Genomic DNA, 22,696 nt, shown 5'->3' with positions numbered 1-22,696 from the left:
ACTGTTTGAAAGAGATTCGGAGATAATTAACTTATACTGACAAAAATGTTGTTTTTGGCCGAAGAACATCGGGCTATATGTGCAAAGAACAGATTCTTATAAAATGAATGACGTTGAAAAAAAAACACTCAAAGACATTTCAAGAATGAATGAAATACTGGCAATGAAAATTTTTAACGTTACTCCTAGAACTTTGTAATAGAAAATGTAAAACAATAATTCACTTTCAATTGCCTGAAACTAATAGTTATGTTGCAAGTAGTGATGACACGTCATCTAGTCACTATGACGTAAATGAAGTTAATTTGACCTAAAAACAACAACGGCTTCAGGGCAGTTTAAACTTCCTATTATTTATATGCGTCTTTTTAGGCATGTGATTTAAACCGATGTGTACGTTCCGACCGAGTGGAGCTGATGGGTGTGTGTGAAGATTATTACGTTAACAGAGTGAATAGTGATAACAGTCATGACGTTATGAGTACCGGTAATGAAATGTTTAAATGTTAACATGGATGTATGCTAGCATTCCCTCGGCCTTTTCACCCTGAAATAATCATTTCCACTATAACTAACATTACTTAAACCTTCAAAAACAGATCCCAAAAGGTAATAATGGGATAAAAATATACACAAGACCAGACTATAAGTTGTTGGTGTAACGCTCTGCGTCATCTATGCAAATTAACCGCTTCTGCTAACAGTCATTTTATATCCACTTTGAATAATGTCGCCAGCTAACAAGCTCGGCGGACAAGTATGTAAGATAGGAGTCGGACTAAGTAGTTCCAAACAACTTGTACATTTACTTCGTTTTGCTGTGACGACTTGTTGAGGTCAGTCTAATATACCTCTTCATTGTGATTTGATCTAACTAAAATACTCTAAAAAAGAGAGGTAACATATTTTACCAAAACGTACAATTGCCGATGCTCAATGGAATATTCCTTTTGTAAAATCTTCAGTTTCGGAGGGGGCAAGGTTTAGATGTTGTCAGGCTCTTCCGTTTCTGAGACATGTAAATCTTACACGTATTACAGAGTTCCATAATGCTTAAATGGAACTAATCTGTTTAGAAAAGACACAGAACTTATGAAGTTTTGGAGGATTGGATGGTCTTGGTGACGTAGATCGTAGCATAAATACTTTAGGTTTATTAATAGTTTCCTGGTCACAGAGATGTCGCGTACAAAGTCGGTTGCAAATGGTCGCCCAAAATTACGTAGAAGAGCATTGTATATGCTGAACTTGTTATTCTTTCACTCTGCCAAGCTATTATTAATACATATAATCGACCCTATATTGTCACCACACCAAATCTGAAAACGTCGTTTTCTTTGGTTTTAATTATTTCATTGTGTGTGTTTGTGTGAAATTTTGATCTCAAGGAGATAATTACTCTCTGTAAGACTAGTACACTAACATGTTTCTTAAAACAGAGTACAAGGTCACATATGATTTTTTTTGGTACACGTGATTGTACTATATTCACTGAACTGTTGAATTATTTTAAAAATCCTGAAAATAGTTCAGTAATAGTTTAGTCATATTATAAGTTGAGGTTTTAAACATGCATTTGTTTATGTTCTATGTTCGGTGCAAACAAGTTTATGACATTTATTACACAAAAAGAAGTTAACCATATCCTATCTTTGTTGTTCTTTTCATGTTCAAGTTCGATATTCGGGAAATTAAAATAATTAAATTAAGTCTGCTTAAAAAACCAATCATACCACCACCACTACTACCAGTAATAGTAATAACAAAAGCATAACTATTATTAAATTCGTAATGACTGTATATTATTATAAAGTAAAATGGATAGATACAGAATGTTTTTTTTATTATAGATTTATATCATTTTAAACGCCATGAGTACATATATGAGGCTGTAAAATTCTGCTAATAATCTTATTTAATGTTGGAAAATCACAGGCAATGTTCTGGCTTTATACTTGCTCTAGATTGGCCCCAATTATTTCCTAATATCCGCTACAATTTTGTTCCGTATCACATGTTCAATTATTTTGTTTACCATTTAAGGGATGTACTATAAACATTTTCATTGCTCCGTCTTGCCCTCTAACAGTGAGTTTGTGCCACAACTAAGGAGACAATAAATACACCTAGGCATTTTCAATCCCCAAATTTGTTGTTTCAACTAAATCTCATTTTCATCGAAAATACGTAATCACAATTTGCAATTTTTTTTTCATTACTTGTACAAACATGGCTTAGCAACAATGGACGTTTACGCTTCAGGGTTGTAGTGTGAGATATGTAGAGAAGGCAGTTTGTATATAGTAATTTTTTTCTTAAAAAAAGTAAGGTCCAATCTACTTGAGCCCTTCAAAAGTCCAATGGCAATTGTATGGAACATCAGACTGTAGTAGTGTTTGAAAAATGTATGTATACTTAATGTTTCCGGTGATGGAGATGAAGATGAGTGCCATATATAATCACACGTGGAAAGACAACATGTAATTGAGTTAAATGAAACTAATGACTATCTAATTTGTTGCGTGATGCATCTTCTGTTTCGCAAGAATTGCAGAAAATGTTATCACACACCGCGAAATGCTCAGTTTCTTTTCATAATGATTTTGATCGTCTCTGTAGTCATTTAATTATATAGCTTTCCACAATTTATAAAACGTATGTGCTAAATACTGATGATTTAACATTGTTTTTATTTATAATGGGTTTGTTTACTAAATAATGCTCAATTGTTTGCTTTTTCTTTAGTGTAACGGCATATTACCTTAATGCAAATACAAACGAACACTAATGAAAAATATTGATATCTTTGAAAATTTAAGTATATTTATACAGTACCTGTTTTGCAGAAACTTCGATAGGCTTCTTGAAGACAGTCCAGATTACGTCCTCAGTACACGGGGGTGTAGTTAGGCTCCCGTTGTAGCGGTAAAACTGCAGGTTCTGCGTTTCTTCTGGTAACAGGCTCTCCAGGGACATAGGCGGAGTGTTTGTACTCTGACCTGACGAAATATACTCGTATTATTTCTTTTGCTTTTTCTTTCGCGATAGGTTCTTATACGTTAGAGTTGAAAAGTGCACCTGACATTTAATCAGTGTAGTTAAACCATGTTATATATCAGATAATACTAAAAGTGTAAAACGCTTGGAACACTCCCATCTCTAACCAAATATATTTAATACTTGCTGTGCGTTGCAGGTTTTAAATACAGTGACATGAATAACATTTATATTAATACGAAAGCGATAGTTTAATATACTCTATTTTCTGATGAATTATCGAAATTTGCATTTTGAGAGTATCGATAAACAGTTAAATCGGTTTTTAAAAAGGTATTGACCCATAATCATTTTTTCAGACAGAAATGAATAGGGAAATGTCAGTTCCTTGGATCAAAAGCGGAATGGCTTATTTTGGTGTCAAACAAAAACATTAATTATATACAGCGAAGTGTGCTGGAAAGCAAATTATTTTATGTGTCTAGACCTCAACTGATTTTGTAATCAATAATGTATTACCCCAATATATGAAATAAATGCATCTTATTATGGATTCATATTAGCGTTTTTAGAGCAGAGTGAAATAATACAATACTTAAATTATTTAATACAATTTTTAAAACGTTATCTAAGAAGAATTATCTTGGTAACTTATTTTTTCATAAATGAGAGAATATTGAGTTGGGGATTTCCATCGGCGTCTCTATTCAATACATTTTTGTACACGAAATAAGTAGAATGCATTCTGCTACTTATATGTGTGTATTTAAAAATGAATTATTCTGAAAGTGTCTTTTACCTGAGACAACATGCGAAGTTTGATTGGATGTTACTAAACTTGTGTTGAAAGCAGCAAAATAATTTTAACAAAGTCCAATATTATTATATTGCTTTGCCTAAGTTGTGTTCACCCTAATTACACTGGTGATTTACTGAACAATTTCCATTCTTTGGTAGGAATCGATTATATCATTCATTATCACTGGCTACATTATAAATCTGAAGACCTGCTCTCCAAAAGAATTTTGTTTTAAATACTCAATAAATAAAAGTTCAAAACTGTTTTACAAATTTTTAAAATAAAAGACTTAACCAAACACGAATACTGTATTGCCTATCAATCGCTGCATAATGTTTTTGCCAACGTGAAGAGAGTGTAAATCGCAATAACTCAAATCATTGAATATTTTTTATTACCTTTACGTTGTTTCTGTATTGCTTAGTCTATCTAATTAAAACAACAATATTTAACACTTAGTTCTTTATAATTTAGTAAATGTCGATTGAAATATATTCGTCTGCTTTTTTATGTTACACTTGAATTGGGTCCTAATTAAATTAATCACTAATTTAAAAGAAATAAATTGGATTATATATAATTGATCGGTATGATTCAAAATAGCGTTCGAAAGGTAAAATAAATATCGTTGGTAATATTAACGATAATACAAGCTCTTTTAAAACAAATATCCATCCGGGTAGGTTTATAAATATAGCCGCCATTATTTGCCTTTAAAACATGTTAATAAACATATAAATAATGACGTATGTCTGCCAACCTGACGGCTTTACGTCTATTGTTCGACTTGTTATGATTGTGTCTAATATTTTCTAAACTTTTATTTACATATCTCTAACTTAATTTAGTTCATCAATAACGTCAGTATAAAAACTGAAATCTTTAGCGTCAACACAGTAATAAAAATCTCTGATTTCTACAGGACGGTTTTCTTTTATCGTGAGTATCACGGTTTTAAACAATAAACATTAAAACTTGAACAGAATTAAATATCTCAGACTTATCAGTCTTCTACCTGTCTATGTAATATAATCCTCTATCCTTCCTCTGATCCTCTTGAAAGAATATATATGTTTCGGATGTTTGTGAAGGTATGCAAACGTTTGATTTTCCCATGAAACTAGCTGCTAATCGTTTATGCTTTAGCTTTTAACATTGTTTTTCGCTTTTCTGCATTACTATGTAATGAATATACTTCGAAAAGTCCACCATTTCTTAATTTGCATCGCTAGGGATAAACTTGTCTAGCATTTTCTGAAACCCTTCTAATTTTCTAACGTGTATAGTTTTTGTAGTGGAAGCCAATCTTTAACCTGAAGCCTGTATACATTGATTCTCTGTCGAGGAAAACTGAGCGTCCATCAGAGATATGCTTCCTCAGCTGCACCTAGAACCCTCAGTCATTCCACACTTAAACATCAAGATTGGTTTCCTTAGAACGATGCTTCCATACAGAGATTTCTGAATGTGACACAGCGACTACAGAGGGCCTGCTTAGAAGACAACACTTTATCATCTAAGAAGATAGACTTCAAAGAACAATAAGAGGACGGTCCGTCCAAAGAAAACTCACAGAGTTGCAGGACTCATCGCTGAGCCGTAGGCAAATGAGAGTGAGCCATACGCAGACAGGAATGATAAGAATAACTTTTATAATGCAAACAATCTACTGACCACATTTATCATAAACATCTCTAATACACAGTGTTGACAGTAACAAGCTGCTCACTGACAAACAAAAGATACCTCGATGATGGGAAGAACACTTCAACACTATTCACAATGAAGCGGCATCTATTGGCTAGGACTCAACAGATGGACTCAACTATACGTATGGAGTACAAGAGGAAAGGCAAATCACAGTTATAGGACAACTATGAAGCATCACCTTCCTGTTAATAGCTGACGGGAAAAAGCTTGCCAGAATTCTGCTGAATAACACTCTGCATAATGTTAATCAAGGGCTCATGCCAGAGCAGAAATGGTCAAGGAACAACTGACATGGTGTTTGCAGCTTGTGAATTACAGAATAAATACTAAAATCAGCACTCCAACCTTTACACGGCATTCGTCGACCTGAGAAAAGCCAAATCTGAGCCTGACATACATGCAACACAGTATGTACCATTTCTCTTCAACTTGTGACAAGTTCGGTCTTACACACCGTGTCAAGAAGACAGAGGTGATGCACCAACCTGAACATGAGAGCCGGACGTACAACATGCCATCACAGTCAATGTGAAAAAGCATCATGGCAATAGACAAGTTCGTCTATCTCATGCAGACCGCATCGATGCTAAAATCACGTGCAAATGTATGAGTGATCAGTCTACAGACAACACCAATGGTATAAAGTCAATGTGTTGCCGACCTGCTGTACGCAATCTGGACTGTGTGCAGACGCTGTGCAAAGAAGCTGAATCATTTTTACATGGACTGCCTGGGGAAATGGGTGAACATACTTGACTGGACAGGGTCAAAGCCACTGAGACTCTCATACAGGCAGGTATTCCTATCACCCACACTCTGCTGATGAAATCACATATGAGATGGGCAGGCCACGTCAAAAGAATGTCAGAACAGCGAATACCAATAAGATCTTCGGCATTGAACTGAAGCGATGAAAGATATCTCAGGGTGGTCAGAACAAACACTTCAGAGATTCCCTCAAATCATTCATCAACCACTTTAACATTGACCCTGAGTCTAGTGAAGATCTCACACAGGATCGCTCAACTTGACTGAGTCTCGTCCATACTGAAGCTGCAGACTTTAAACGCAGACGAATTGGATCGGCAGTGCAGAAGCACGTGTAGCGGAAATCTCAAAACTGCAGTACATCTTTTAATATTCAAGCACACCCAAGTGGTATATGTTGTCAAAATTTGCAACAGACAGTTCAGAGCACAAATTAGCTTGATCAGCCACTCAGGTACTCCCAGACAAAAACATCAGTTAGTGATGTCATGTGCATCTTCAAACTCGAACAACAAAACAAATCAACATACAACTTAAATATTGTAACTATCGCCGCAACCCCTGAACTGTCTTAGATATTTTCTTAGAACTTCCTGTCCATTAATGATGATCTTCGTCTGTTATTTTATCACATTAGCCACCAAACTGTCTTGTTTGAAACATACTTTTAGATATCATATATGCACCACTCATGAATAAACGCGATGCTTTTTGTGCTGAATGTTTTAATCTAGTGATGTACGCTGTATCAATTCATCTGCTGTTAATCTACGGCATCCATGTTTTGTTTCAATGCATATTTGATATTCACACCTTCAAAAAGCGATAATATATGTTTATTTATTATGCAACAAATCTTTAAAAGTTAATGATATAGAGTTCATTGGTTAATCACTACAGCTCATGAATTTATTAAGTAGTTTGTTTCAATCTTGAAAAGAGAAAACCCAATGTTGAATCCATAGAAATCATGTGATCATATTCGTTTATGCTACACAATTTATTACGCAAAACTTTGTTTTATGTAAAAGAGATAGAATTCAACAAAGTTAAATCACTGTTGGTATCCCAAGACTACTAATATTCCATAAGACTCTTGATTCAGTATATTAAAATGTCAGATATTCTTCTGATGTTAAAGATAAATAAATTGTATGTATGTGAATATAAGTGAGTTTAATTGTTTTTCCACACTTACATCCTACTAACGTTGATCACACTAACATTTATATTCCATTCTCTCTTAGCGTTAATTTGTGCACGTACTGCATCCCATATAACCACCATTTATTTTCTGAAATCAATCTATACAATATTTAAAGTAACACGTTACAAAACTTAATTTGGTCTACTGACACAATGGCAGTCGCTCTTGATATGTTGGATTATATTTTCAACCATTTTAACTGAAATAATTACAGTGACTAAAACCTTTCAAATATTTGTTTTCGCAATCAGTAACAAATACGAATCATGGCTGTATTAAAACTACGTAGTAAAACTAAAGCAAATATGTAAATTTTAGTGACTATAGGAAACGTTTTGTGACAATTAACGACATGTTGCGACTATTTGCTACTATTAATTAGTGAATATTATTAAAGACTAGTGATACTATTTTCATAAACTAAATAGTTAATTAGTATACAAAGATAATGAGCATGATTCAATATCATTTCTTAATAAGAAGGATTTTTGTTTTGTTTAAATGTATATTTTACATCGTGCATTTTGCTAAAGTACAGTAATGAAAAATAACATGATACACATCATGCTTAACAGAAAAAATACATTATAGCAATGTTAACTAATTTTTACTATCCTCATGTTTCCATGTATGTTTATAAATAGCATACATGTTTCACTATGTTTCATAATATATGATGTCCTTTGAATCTTTTGTTTCCTTACTAAATTCTTGATATATTTGTTTTATAAAAGAGTAGAAAACGATGTTTTTTTATTATTTAAACCGGTTCTAACCGGTCAAAACCAGTCTAAATTGGACTAAACCAATGAAATCTAATTGGATTCAACCGGTTTGAACCGGTTTTAAACCAGAATAAACTGGAATGAACTGGCTTGAACCAGATAGAACCGGTTTGATCCGGTCAAAACCAGTCCAAAGTTGATTATTTATTTAAAAAATCCAGCTGGAATTACGATTCAAGAAAGCCTAGCTAAAAATGATTGAAAATAACAACAGAGGACGACTCCAAGTCACCATCATAATGATACGATGTAGCAATTCAAAGACAAAATACAAGATGTTTGTTTCAAACAACCAGGGCATAGAAGGAAGTTTTAACAGATGCATTTGATCACAAGAGATTAAAGAGTAAAAGTTAAAAACAAAGATAAAATTCTCTAATAAACGAAGTATTGCATGAAAACATAGCGAACACATGAATATAAAAAGGATTTTGGTATTGTTCGGGTTTGTTTGTTGCTTGTATCGGTTATATCATTTAAAACTCGGCGACATGGTCAAAACAGCTAACAACAGGAACATACAACGGCTAAGCCAAGGTCTGGTGTAGCTATCGAGCCTACAGCATAAAAAACAAACTGTAGATCATCATAAAGCAACCACTACTAAGTCGCTGATATTTATGTTTATGTTTTGACAGTGCTTTCTGTTTCCAAGACATTTTCAGCAATAAATAAAACTGTTACTGTTTCGAAAAAGAAGCTGTTATGTGTTGTACTTCATTCTTTGTTTTTCCAAAATAAGATTTAATTATTTTACAGTTTTGGTTGCGGACGACATTACCGTGATGCTAAGTGAAACAAATACAATTTTGTTTAAATTCGTATATACAGTCTGAAGGCTAGGCTATCTACGTACATGGAAATAAATTGATGAAAACATTATCTTTTTTTCAACATTTGTCCATTTTTTAAACAATTACCACGAACATTAACTGGATAGCCTTACGAAAGGTTTTGATCAGAAAATCAACATTTATCTGTTTGTTACACTCTTAAAAAAGGAAATCATTTATAGTGGAACCGGTTAATTACCACATTAACTATTTTAAAATTAAAACTAAAATCCAGTAACGCATGTTCTCATACTACTCCCAAGGCATTTAAATTTCAACTGAGGGAAGTTACATAAGTAAAATAAATATGAAAGCTATAACTGCCTAATCCATACCCGTTCGTATATAATTTAACATTTTCCTCATTCTTAAAATATTCAAATTATTTTGAAAATCATAACCGTTGCCTTCCACTAATGATACAATATTATTATTATGCTTTGTGGTACATCTGAAATATATTTTAAACTTAAACTTACCATGATTTCTTACGTCGGCAAGTTTGTCAAGGAACGTTTTGTAGGAATGATTGTCTTCTGTTTTCACCTGAAATTGTGGAAATATGTGCATCAGGGAATATTTAAGAACACGTTTTATTAAAATAGAGTGATACAAATACATCTGCATATAAGAAATGATGAGCAGATCTATAGAAAATAGAGAAACATTAAAAACTTCAGATATTATTTCATTGACGACAGAAGGAAATATTATGGAATGTTTCCAGAGCCCGTCTCGGCCAAATTTCACTTGGTTTAGAAAATATTTGTATCTTGACGACGGATGAAGATAGCTTCAATTTCAGAACCCTTTAATCACGATTCTTATACAGGTCTTTTGTATTAAACTTGTTAATAAACATAAATTTTCCAACATTCTTTTTTCATCTTATACAAAACTATTGGAGCGTACATACTTAGTCGCGCAGGCTGTGCCGGCCGTAAGTTCATTTTACCTTGCATATAATATTTTGTCTGACCAATTAAAATCTTGGTACTCCTAAGTCGTTATGTATTTTGATTTCAGTTGCACACTTAATATATAGTTGTTGAAGATATTTGTTTTACAAAACAAGATGCTTTCTAATGGTGCATATGCAATAACAATGTCAGATTTGTTGAAATGTCCTTTATTCTATACTAGTTATTGTTCTTCTGGAAAAAATTAAGCTTGATTTTATTCACGTAGGCATCAACTTAATTTCCGTCAATATTTCGTTACCTAGGATACGGGTTAACGTAAATGTTTTCTATAGGCAAGAATATTCCAGATGATGTAATCGTTGACCTTCAAAATGTAAACTCGAAACATATTTTCGAGTACATATACAATTTAATACACTACAAATACAGAAGGAAGAGGGAAAGCGTATGTATGTGTGTGTGTGTGTGTGTCTGTATGTATGTATGTATGTATGTATGTATGTATTGTTTTTCAGCACCTCAGCACAAACGTAGATATGTAGTGCCAACTAAAGGTCAAGTTCAAAAAATGCAAAAATGAATTGCACAAAAATTTAGAAGATAAACTGATACAAATAAATGAAATCATTAAGAATGACGTGATAAAATATAAAACACCTAGATGTTAAAATTCTGTTTAAAGTTATATTAAATAACAGATAATGGTACACATGTAAGCACTGAACATAATTAAGTTTGTTTTAAAAATGGCATTCCCTTAAAAGTCCAAGACTTTCTAGGGTGATACGTTCTCGTGCGGTTTCTGCAAGCTGTACGCATCACAATGCGTCTGTCCCTCAGAATGGAAGGCGACACACTCGACAAGAATGTGTTCCGCGTTCAATAGACACTAGCATCGTTTCCTTTCCGGTCAATGTTAACACTTCAGGAGGTCTGCACGAGTCCAATATGTAGGGCCGATGCGCAATCTTCACACACTACCGTCTGAACTCTCGAATGTGTTCTATACACGGGATGTCGCTCTCCATTAGTGAACGTGTTTTAAAGTTTGCTTGTCCAGTACTCATTCCTGACATTTTACCAAGTATGAATTGTATGCCGAGTTATACAGTATTTGAAGTCAATATATGGAAACTTTCATTCGGCGCGGCTGACTGTAGGGCAGTTTTGGCTGTATTGTCTGCTCTTTGATTACCTTTGCATCAGGATACATGGCAACCAACATTACATACAATTAGTCACGTATTAAATAAGAACATTATGTTTTTGTAACGGGTTGTCAGGTTTAAGGTTTTGCAAGGCTTTCAGTGTGGAAAGCGATCTGAATGATGAATTTACTTTTAAGAGGTCTTCAAGACATCGAAAATGTTGAGAATGTAATTTCGATAGTAAACATTGATGCGTTCTCCAATAATCGGCTCGAGATGATGCTATGGGGGCTGCTGCAATTGCATTTCCAACTTTGTCTCCATCGTTTGAACCATTTGTATACAGTGACGTATGGATACGATAAGAGAGTCTGATTTCACTGAATTTTTTATTTTTAAAAGAGGATTTGTTGAGGACAGTTTGAATTTGCATAGGTCAAATAGTATTTTCGACCTTTTGATAACCACGGTGTTAATTCAGAAATACCGAATTAAGCAATATTTGCAATATATATATATATATATAATTTCATTTTTGCTGTTTGCAACTGAGGATTAATTCGTCTGCCAAACGGTGGAATGCAATATGGTTACTGAACGTATCATATGCTGTGTTAGATGTATTAGCAGATAGTTTGGTAGCATGATGAAGTGCCAATTTATTTTGTCTGAGACAAAGTGATGATTCATTTCCTTCAACACAGATGCGTTGAAAAGGAGAAGTTCTAAATACAATCAGAATACAATTCGCTAATTGTGTATCAGATCAAATATATGCAGGTATGAGTTACATGCTAATACATACACAATAGCCATACTCATATTTCGATCTAACTAACGACCTGTATAACCGGCAAAAAAACAACCTGATCTGCTCCTCAATCTGCATTTGTCAAGATTCATATTAAATTAAGGGTTTTGACCTTTGCTACTGATGCATCTAATATGAGGAAGATAAATCACGTTACGGTTGAAAAAGAAAATCCCTAATAACATGAATAAGACAAACACCAAGACAAACCACTGGGTCATCATGAATGCTATGTAATCTTAAGAAGAACACACAGATTCTGATTTTGAAGCCATTGCTATCAACCCGCTTTGTTAAATTATGTTTATGCTTATATGAAGTACGGCTGTAACAATTACTGGGCTTGAGATTTCGAGTATAAGCAGAAACCGGTTAAAGTTTAGCTTCCCTCCCCAACACCCACTTCACCTCCAGCCCCACCCCATCCCGCCTTTGCTTCGTAATACTAGTTGCATTTAGTAAGCTTGTTACAAATTGAAAATAAAAAAGTATTTTTAAAAAAAAGTCTCACTACTAGCCTTTCTTCAAAACATGATTTCAACAGGAATTAAGACATTGTAGTACATCTCGCTCTGATGAGTCCAAATGCTATGCAGTAATGTAATAGGTTATTCTAAGATATGATACAGAATAATATTGGTAGCATCTTCACTCGTACCTTTTGTAAGGGCACTTATCAGAATTTTACGACACATCAGCACAACAGTGGCTACATTGTGTCAGAAGCCCACATATACAAACACAGGTTCCCCGTTTTCTTCATTTGACATTTCAGGTGTCTTAAGGGTTCTGCATCTATGTCAATAAACACTAGTTGTACAACAGCTTTTACTCCTTGCATTTCAGTAGTTCTGACAATCACAATATGATTGGTACTGATAACTGCATAAAATGGCGACAAATATGACTAAATAATGACAGGTCTCCCGTGTATCTTAAATTCACGCAAACACCAGCGGGACATATTTTGTCAGGAAGTGTAACATATGAAATGCACTGGATTTAAAAAAGAAGCTTTGCTTATACTGTAATTCTTGCAAGTTTAAAGATATCTTAACAACCCCAAAATATGTAGTGACCGCTAAAGTCGCCAAGAAAACAAAGGCGCCTGCACATGTTCAACGGATGGTCAAGATTACATTGACTGATAGGAATACTGTAGGGAAATGCATTAAACAAAGCGATATAATTCTATGTAACGATATACGAATTTCTACGGCATGTAAAATAACACTAATTTGGTTGTGAGGATGTGTATTACTTATAAAGAAAATTAATAAACAATGCTATTAAAGCTTTCAAATCTTGTAGATTTATCTTAATTAAAATGACTTATCATTTTGTTTTGTTTGCGTGTGTTTTGCTTTAAGATGGATTTATTTTCATCACTCGCTTACAGGTGCATCTCTGTTTTGGGGCGGGAGGGGGCTAAGCAGTGCCGGATTACCAAATAGGCAGAGTAGGCACCGGCCTAGGGGCCCCGTGACAAATGATCAAAGTAATATTGATTAAATGTATTAGAAGGTAGTTTGCGAAGGGGTGGGCCACGATTTCGACTGCCTAAGGGCCTCCACAGGGTTTAATGTGGCTCTGGTGGAAAGTAGATCACCTAATCGGAGCGTTTCTGCAATTTTACCTTGTAAATGAAGCCCAGGACTGCCAGACCGTAGGACTCGCGAACAGCCTGACCTATACTGCCCAACTCTTCCTTAAAGTGTACAATGTGCAGCTGCAAGGATAGAATGGAATATTATTAATGGGGGTGGTGGGGGTGGCATGACTCAAGTAGCTTAGAAAATATGCAAACAAAATAAAACATATACGTTTTCATTATATGCAATACCTAATTTAAGTTAAATATGAAACTCTAAAAAAAAAAAAAAAATTCTACAAAATTCTCATTTGCTTATTTTCTTTTTAGTACCCACACAATGACAGCTAAATGTGTTTAATACTCACACAATTACAGCATACTGTGTTTAATACTCACACAATGACAGCCGAATGTGGTATATTTTCATGCATCCGTCCCAAATTCGTTTTAGAGCGACACTACAAATCTATTACAAACTAGACCCATGACATTTTACACGAAATATAATAGCCATAAGCAAATAGCTGATTGCATTTATCTTCCTACATAATGATATTCTTAATACAGTTATGGTCCTTTGTGACTTGGAGTATTCCTTTGTGAGTCAGGATTCTGTTTCGGTATGAATTCATAACAAGAAACCCATGTTGGCTTGATAGAGGCTACCAAAAACTTAAGTGAGGTTGTATGGAATCCTACCTGCCTTATATCGATAAATAAAAAATTAATTGTCTAATTTATAACAATTAGAATCTATTTCGTCTGTTTAAAAAACCAAAGTCAGAACCTGGCCTGATTCAGATCGATATATACTAACCAATAATACCTGCTGGGAAAGGTAAAAAGTTCAGGCTAGAAAAGGATATTGTACCACGTCTACGTACATATACCTTCTACTGCGGTGATTTCAAATGTGAAAAATACCATCAAATTTGATGACTATTCATGCAAAAGTAGATGATTAGTATAATCTCTTGTTGCCGAAATTAGTAGTAGCTTCCGACGACACCATGCCATTTAACAATAACACGATAGGATAGACTATAATGGAGGTTAATGCAACTGCGCACCTAAAAATTTCTGGCCTTTTGACAACAGTAATTTTATGATCACTCGATAAATCTAACTACAGCTCGCTTATGGCCCATGAGTAAAAATATGCATTGTTCATTTTTACCCCCTACTCCCTCGCCTTGTCCAGTCAAACTTGCACTGAGTTGAATAAATGTGCACCTTGCACTATACAAATCTATGTATGACTTGAAATGGTCAAGAAGTTGATACGATGAATTATTCGAACCAAATTAGTATTGTATTTTTGATAAACGATACATTTTGTTTTCAAGTTTCGTTCATTTTTGAGGTCATTTGACCTTGTATTTTTTTCGTTATGACTTGAAATGAGCACAACAGAAACTATACAATGAAATTAACACCAACTAGAAAGAGAACCTACATAAAAACATTACTGTCAAAAATAGTTACAAACTGAACTAGAACATATAATTTCCAAAACATTTTGAAACTGAACTAGAACATATAATTTCCAAAACATTTCTCAAAACTGCCTAGTCCAAAACATATCTAACCTATTAAATAAACCACCCTATATATATAGATTGGAGAACACGTACAGCTGTCTGCACACCATAGTGGTCAAGCAGTCAGAATAGTATGGTCACTGATGTTATGGATGAGTAGCATCAAGGGCGAACCTCAAACATAACTATTAATGCTTTGGACTTTGTCACTTTTTGGTGAAGTTCTTGAAATCGAATAAAAATTTGCCTATTCGTGTGGCGGTTGCTTAAATTGTTTGACATAATTGAAATTATAATAATGCAATCCTGGTATTCATCTCATTTAGAATTAATTACAATGTACAGTTTCTGCTTTCCTCATTTAAAGTCGTATGAATGTATAGAAGTACTGACCAACATGAATTCAGTCAATCACCCCGACACCCATTAGGAACCAGACATTTTGTTTAATTTAGGGGGGTGAGCTAAGACTTTTTTCGAGCCAGTATTTTCTTTTAAACCTGAAGATTATTAATTTATTTCAACTAATATAAGGAAAAACTAAGTTTTCAGTCTCTTAAATACGCATGCAGAAAAAAGCGGAAGAGAGTCTGGTTGGGTGTTTTACGGCACAACAACTCAGGTTATTTAGAACCGAAGTGATTGGATTAAAGTGACTAGTTCACAGATACACCTCGGTAACAGACCTGGACTTTTCTGACGGTGGGTTTCAAACCGGCGCGCTTTCTACGTTTCTTTGGCAAGCTAAGGCACATCACATCATTCATAAAGGCATATCCATGTCCGGTACACTCTCCTCTTAACATTGTACGTGCTGAGCAAACCTTTACCCTATCATATTCTACATTTCTCTTCAAAAATGCAATCGATATTCCAATAATGCCAGTACTCATTTCTAATAACGTTATCCATACGGGGTACACCATTCATATATTAAGGTAAATATATACAATAAAATACATACTACCTTAAATGTTATACTTCAGATATAAACACCTTAAGGGTAAATTACATAAAACCTATTAGTGTCCATACCCAAATACGGTACAATTTACCAGAGTTCTAAATATCAATAATACAAGATAAAATGGTATATCAATACGAGACATTTCGAGTATAGATACAATTAGAAACAGAACTAATTAATGTAGTCAAATATCTGAAGCAGAAACCTACTAATCAGATTTCGTGATCACTGTGCTTGCACACTGCAATATGATTCCGATAAGTACTTTAAAAAAATTATGTGTACGCGTCGGTGAAGTCAATTATACAACTGTTTTAAGGTATCACAAAGTTCTTTTCTTGCCTTATTCAGTGAAAGATTCGCTGTCCCTATCTACTGAGAAATACAACAAATATGCGAGGAACACCTTCATCATTTTAACTTTTACTTGGGCTCTTGGTGGAAACAAAGTTGTAAGCTCTGATTGAACTACCGACAAAATGATGGAGTTCTACAAGTGCACGCATAACAGTAAATAACATCGTTTTGTGAGATTACCTCCATGGGATGAACGGTTCCATTTAATGTATGCTCAGAGCCGCTTTTTGAAGTTTGGCCCCAGTGGAAATGAAGCTGGGATACTTTATATCGCGCTTCCAGTCCACCTCCTGTGATATAGGAATTCCCACTGACATCAATTTTTACTGCAACAGGAAGATAGATCAAAATTACACTTGTTAAAAGTCTAAAGACTCTACTCAGACATAGTATTTGTTGATGATATACTGAGATGAAAAAGATATAGCTGAACATAACAAGCAATGTTGCAAATGTTGCTCGACAACTTGATTAACTTTCTGGTCGATTGTTACGAGTTATTCTTCACCCATTGGAAAGTATTTTAAACGAAGACGTGATATACGCCCGAGACGAGATATTATTATATCAAAGGGTTTAACTCCATGACCCCATGGGGCCCAACCAGGGACTATGTCCAAAGGCAGGAGTGCTAATGTGAGTAATGGAATGCATAGATAATATTTGCTAGCATCGTGTGAATAACGGATATAATTCATAGAATGGGCGAAACTATCTGAATTGTTCACCAAGATGAAATATATCCGTTATTTACTTGGGACAAGTAATTTTGCTTTATTATTATTATTATTAGTAGTAGTAGTAGTAGTAGTATATGCTTAACAGTATTAGCTAGCTAAAGTGTGTATGTGTGTGTGTGGTTTGGATTTTTAACGTAGATTTAACAATTTTTCAGTCATTTCTCTACGATATCTGCAGTGTAACAGTTTATAGTGATGTCTAGCACTGAGGCATCATAACGCAGACATGTAGCATGATGTCCCACCCAGTCACATTATCCTCACACCAGGCCGACCGGTCCTAAGACTAACCTCTTAATGATGAGCGCCAAGCGAAACAGATGTTTGTACAATTTTTGTACCTCTATGGTATGATTCGGTCGGGGATCGAACCCACGACCTGCCTCATCTGAGGCGGACGCTCTAACCACAGCTAAAGTGTGTAAACTTTCAACAAGTAGTAGTGGGCTTCTTACGATATACTAAATGGTAACGTGAGCTTTGTACAGTCTATATTCTGCTGCGTATGGTGTATATTCGCACATATGAACTGAGCTGAGTAAGGGAGTATCGAAGAATAAGTGATTAAAAGATTGAACAAAAAACTGTAATCTCAATGTGTCCTCATTATAATAATTGGGCCCATAGCCCCATGTAGGGACATAACTCACATGTATAAATGGTACTGAGAAAAGGGGAACATGTGATGATATATTACAAACATGGAGTAAGGGATTACGAGCTGCAAGTAATGCAAAATTATTTCAATAATTTGGATATGTAGTATTCCAAACATAATAAGTGATGAGAAACGCTTGAGCCAACAACTTTAAAAAGTTGTGTCCCTTTTAGAATTCTTGATCCCATCGACAATCCCCAGGGGAAAGAGTGGTGGTCAGAGAAGGGTGTGTGTAGTGTCAAATTATTCCAAATCCAAAATGAATCAGGGAAACGCTGTACTACGATACGAGAGAGAGAAAAATGTTAAGCAAACTATGTCTCCATTACAATTCTTGTCCCCATGGTCCCATCTGGGAACAGAACCTAACGATTCGGATGGCACAAAGTAAAGGGGTGTATGCGAAGATATTATATTCTAAATATGAAGTGAATTTTATATGGGGTTACTGAGTTACAAGTGTGGGAAGTTTTTTTTTAAACGAAAGGTGACCTAAGGGATTAGAGCGGCCTCCTCGGATGCAGGATGATCGAGGACTCGAATCCCGATCAATTCATACTAGAGACATATAAAAATGGTAGTAGGAGCTACCTTGATTGGCTCTCAGCATTAGGAGCTTATTGTTTCGACTGGTCGGCTTGGTGTCCGGATAATGTGCCGGGGGGGGATATGATGCTACTTCTGCATGATTCCATAGTACTAGACATCACTTTAAACTGTCAAACTGCAGCAGTCCTAACGATATGACTAAAATTGTTTAAGCTCCGTTATAATCCAAAAGACACAATCAAAACACATTTATGAAGTGAATTCGATAAAGGGTTACTGAGTTACAAGTGTTGGAATTTATTTCTAAGCAAAACCTGTCCACAGACAACCAACAAATTGCCAACCCAAACGATATAAGGTACCTTTCATGGGTTTACTGATCTTATTCTGATCGGTAAGGTATACAAACTACTTAGTACGAGTGACAATAATTTGGACTGCTTCCGTATTTTCTAAAGTACAGAAAACAGAACCAATTAAATGTTTACTTTCGGTTGTCATTACCTTTAACAGACTTATATGCATTGTATTATTACATTAATTCACTTGCATGTCATCGTAATCGTAAAAATATGAAAGAAAGGCTACACGCATATTAAACCTACCAAGGGTGTCTTTCGGCTCCTGGACCAGACACTTGTTCTACCTTTTAATTGTGTTTGTTTGGAAGGGTTCGTGGACCTGGTTATAATAAAAGCAAGCACAGTCAATTTTAAAATTCAGAAATCATTTATTGACTCTGAGATGTGACAACATTCTGTTTTAGGTACAGACAGAACAAATATAATTGATATTTTTCGTTCCATTAATCCGTATTTTAGTCACGCTAATCACACCTTGTTTCGTCGAACATTCTCGAAACCTGGTTCCATGAAAATAGTGCCCGCTTGAAAAACAGGTGCACTAATATGTGTAACGGGTATAAGGACTTATACTTTGAGAAGTAATGCGTCCTTAAACCAATCAGAAATTATCATGTGATGATCTACATTTAAATAGGAAGCAGCTCTGTGAAATTTATTTTGTAATTTATTTTGTAATGCAACATTAAACTATCTTTATGTTTTGTTTGCAGCCTTTGTTTCCAGTTGATAGAAACTTCGACTCATCCATTTAGACCTATAGGTTTTCAGATATGTTAAGTCCATGAATATAGTACCATTATTTTATGCTATCGTGCATACCACATATCATTGCAAGCAAACAGTGATACATGTCGCGGGAATAAAATTTCAAAGCGGTAGAATGTATGCAAATGAAGCGTGACGAACAGACGGATGGACAAGCAAGCTTCTGATAGTTGGATGGTTATCATATCCAAGATACGTGAAGACAAAATCAAAATAAATACACATTTCCCTTGGCTATGTCCTTTGATGAGTGTTCAGAGTGTAAAAACCGTTGATACTCACCCGAATGTCCATTATTCGTAACTCTGTGTACATGAGCTTCATCGTAGCCGTGGAACTGTATAAAACCTAGCAATGGTTCATATTCAACGTCTTCTTCTTCTGGAATATCGATAGGAGATTGCATGTTCCCGGAACAGTTCCTATAATGCTCCGCCCAATGGGAGTGACCTGCAAGGACAATACAACCACTTCATTTCTGGATCCATTGATCAAAAACCAGAGCAGACATGACCATTGGCAAATTATTCAAACTAATATCACTTTTTAAACATCTTTAGCTGAGAATCATATACAAAATTATATGAATATTCAGGATTTATTTAATTTTTTTCAAAAGAATTGAAGAAACATGATGAAGACCTGTTATGTGTATTTGAATCTTTGCGATGGCGAATATGACTTGGCAGCGAACATTTTCTCCACCCCTGGAATATTGTTTGCCCTATATTCAAATTTTGCTATAAGGACAATAGCCTCTCAGAGGATTTACAAAGTTTGTAAAATGTCCCTTCTACCCATTGCAATTTCATTGGGTCAACATTTTGTACACTCACAAACATAAAATACACACATTAATGTCAATATAAGGAATTAGCCCCTTCCCCATTAAAGAAAGTAAGAAAATACAGCAAGTAAAACAATTAAAAACAATCAGTGGTAACTGAGTTGTTGCCCTCATTACAAACTGAGCTGTAATCCTGGCAAACAGCTAGGAAACGCATGAGAAGGAAATGCTAAACAAAATGCACAGAAAGAACTCAAAATAGTTTGCTAAAATCGGTCTGCAAAGCGATTAACAATAATCAGTGAGACATTATACGACTGAAGCCTAGAACATCTTTCTTAGTTAATTAATAAAAACAAAAATACATTTCAAGTTTGCTAAACTTCTTTCTTTTCTCACGTGCTAAGCATGGCGAATCATATGTATCACTTTAATGACGGCAATGGCATGAGCGTAGACAACTTTAAAAGGTAAATTTTCACGTTTTTTTAAAGTCATATACGGATGGTGTGGGGCGTATGATCTATAGCGTTGCACGAATGCATAGAAGGCAGTTGATTTCGTGGAACACTTTTAATGATGTACTATGAATGTTAGCTCTTACATATAATGGGCGCGCATCACTGTTGGACTAATAGTAAGGCTTTATCGGATCTCGCGCGCAATCGATGCCCTGGTGTGTTGTTACACTTATTTTACTTTCGACTGGTACAGAAAGCAATTGCATGCATTTCATATGATGTCTGTATTGACTGAAAACATAGAATCATATTACATTCGCCGGTTGCACAAAAGATATAAATTTGCCGAGCTGAGAAATAAGACGTACTCTCACGCTCTAATAAATCTTGTTCGTTCAGAGCGATAGAAATAACGCCGCTCGCAAAATAGGATTTGTAAAGTTTTCTGTTCCACAGTAGATGGTTTCTATTCTCATTTGCGTATAAATCAAAATTAGGTTCAGAATATGTCAAACATTCACTTGATTACTTGCGAAACCGTCGTAGTGAAAATGATTGGTTTTCTACGTTGTATTTCACGGTATGTCGACCATGCGACGTATATGGAAAGAATTTATACTTATACATTAAACAAAGACAAATAATTTTTATTTGCATCTCAAAAGATAGGGAAGGCAAATTTTTTTCAGTTAATTGGCGACCAGTTTCCTTGCTTCATGTACTCTATAAAATTGAATCATCTGCTATTGCGATCGTATTAAACCTTTTTTAAACCTATACTTAGTGAGACACAAAGTAGATTTGTATCAGACAAGCACATTGGCATCTTGCACAAAATAGAAAAGTATGACATTGGAGGTCTTCCTTAATTAATCGATTTTGTAAAAGCATTTGATTCTTTAGAATGGTCATTCAGAGAAAAAAATTAAATTCTTCAACTTTCGTAAATCTTGCATGTACTGGGTTAAAACCCTCTACACATATACACAGCTGTATAAACAATAATGGCTATAAATTGCCCTTTTTTGCTCTCTTAGAAGGGGGAGTGAGACAGGGGGACCTTCTTTCTCCACATTTCTTTATAATCTGTGTTTAGTTGTTAAGCTCTGATATTAATTATTGCCCTACCATTACAGGAAAAAGTATTTTAAAAAACTCGACGTTTAGTCAATACGCTGACAATACTCCACTGGAAAATACTTTTTATCTCATTTATATCTTTAGAGATTGTTATAGATTTAAGGTAATGTTTGAAAAATAACCAACAAGAAATATTGTGTGGAAGTCACAACAACGTTGTAGAGAATTACTACCAGAAAAAAATTTCATCTCGATTAGTTAAGGCAAAGTCAAGTTACTTCAATCCTTTTTGATCTGCTTGCGGCAGATAAAACTATTAAAGTTTAAAATGAAGATCGATGTTAGTGAATATCTGGTATCTATACTATCTTGTATACCATATGTATACTATCTTTCATATATAGATAAAATTATCTAATTACATTGTACATCATTTGAACTTCTATTCATTATCCATCTTTTCCCTGTTTTACTTTGCCCATCCAAATATATATTTTTAAATATATTGTTGCTTATTGGAGGGAGAGACAAAATTAAAAGATCAATACTTATAAAACCTATCAATGATGGAAGCCTGGGTATGCCGCATGTATCATCTTTTGAGAAAGATTTTAAATATCTCGGTTAAGGAAGCTCCATGACACACTTAAATTTGTCAGATAGTAATCGATTATTTTGATAAGCTTTGTGAGATAGGTGGAATGACATCGACTACGTCAAAACACAGGTATCTTGTTAGTATGATATTTTCTGTTCAAGCCCTGTGGTTCACTTAAAGATGAAAAATATGATCTTCTGTAAAACATGGTATGAAGATGGAATCAAGTTTCGTCATGATATCTTGTACAAAA

At 34.7% G+C, this 22,696-nt stretch overlaps 1 protein-coding gene across 1 annotated transcript in view; it reads right to left on the bottom strand.

The window, feature by feature from the left end:
* LOC149779231 (carbonic anhydrase 14-like) overlaps window positions 1-22,696 on the bottom strand; it is a 40,290-nt gene that overhangs the window by 3,783 nt on the left and 13,811 nt on the right. Inside the window, exons 3-7 of the mRNA XM_089938411.1 lie at window positions 19,800-19,967; window positions 16,621-16,766; window positions 13,618-13,710; window positions 9,579-9,645; window positions 2,836-2,999 (exon numbers count right to left, since the gene is read on the bottom strand). Coding sequence (XP_089794537.1) covers window positions 2,836-2,999; window positions 9,579-9,645; window positions 13,618-13,710; window positions 16,621-16,766; window positions 19,800-19,967 — 638 coding nt within the window. The remainder of the gene's footprint in view (window positions 1-2,835; window positions 3,000-9,578; window positions 9,646-13,617; window positions 13,711-16,620; window positions 16,767-19,799; window positions 19,968-22,696) is intronic.

Source organism: Sinohyriopsis cumingii, chromosome 17 (assembly GCF_028554795.1).
Source record: "Sinohyriopsis cumingii isolate HCF-2022 chromosome 17, ASM2855479v2, whole genome shotgun sequence".
Taxonomy (NCBI): Eukaryota; Metazoa; Mollusca; class Bivalvia; order Unionida; family Unionidae; genus Sinohyriopsis; species Sinohyriopsis cumingii.
This window is presented reverse-complemented; position numbering and strand designations above follow the sequence as displayed.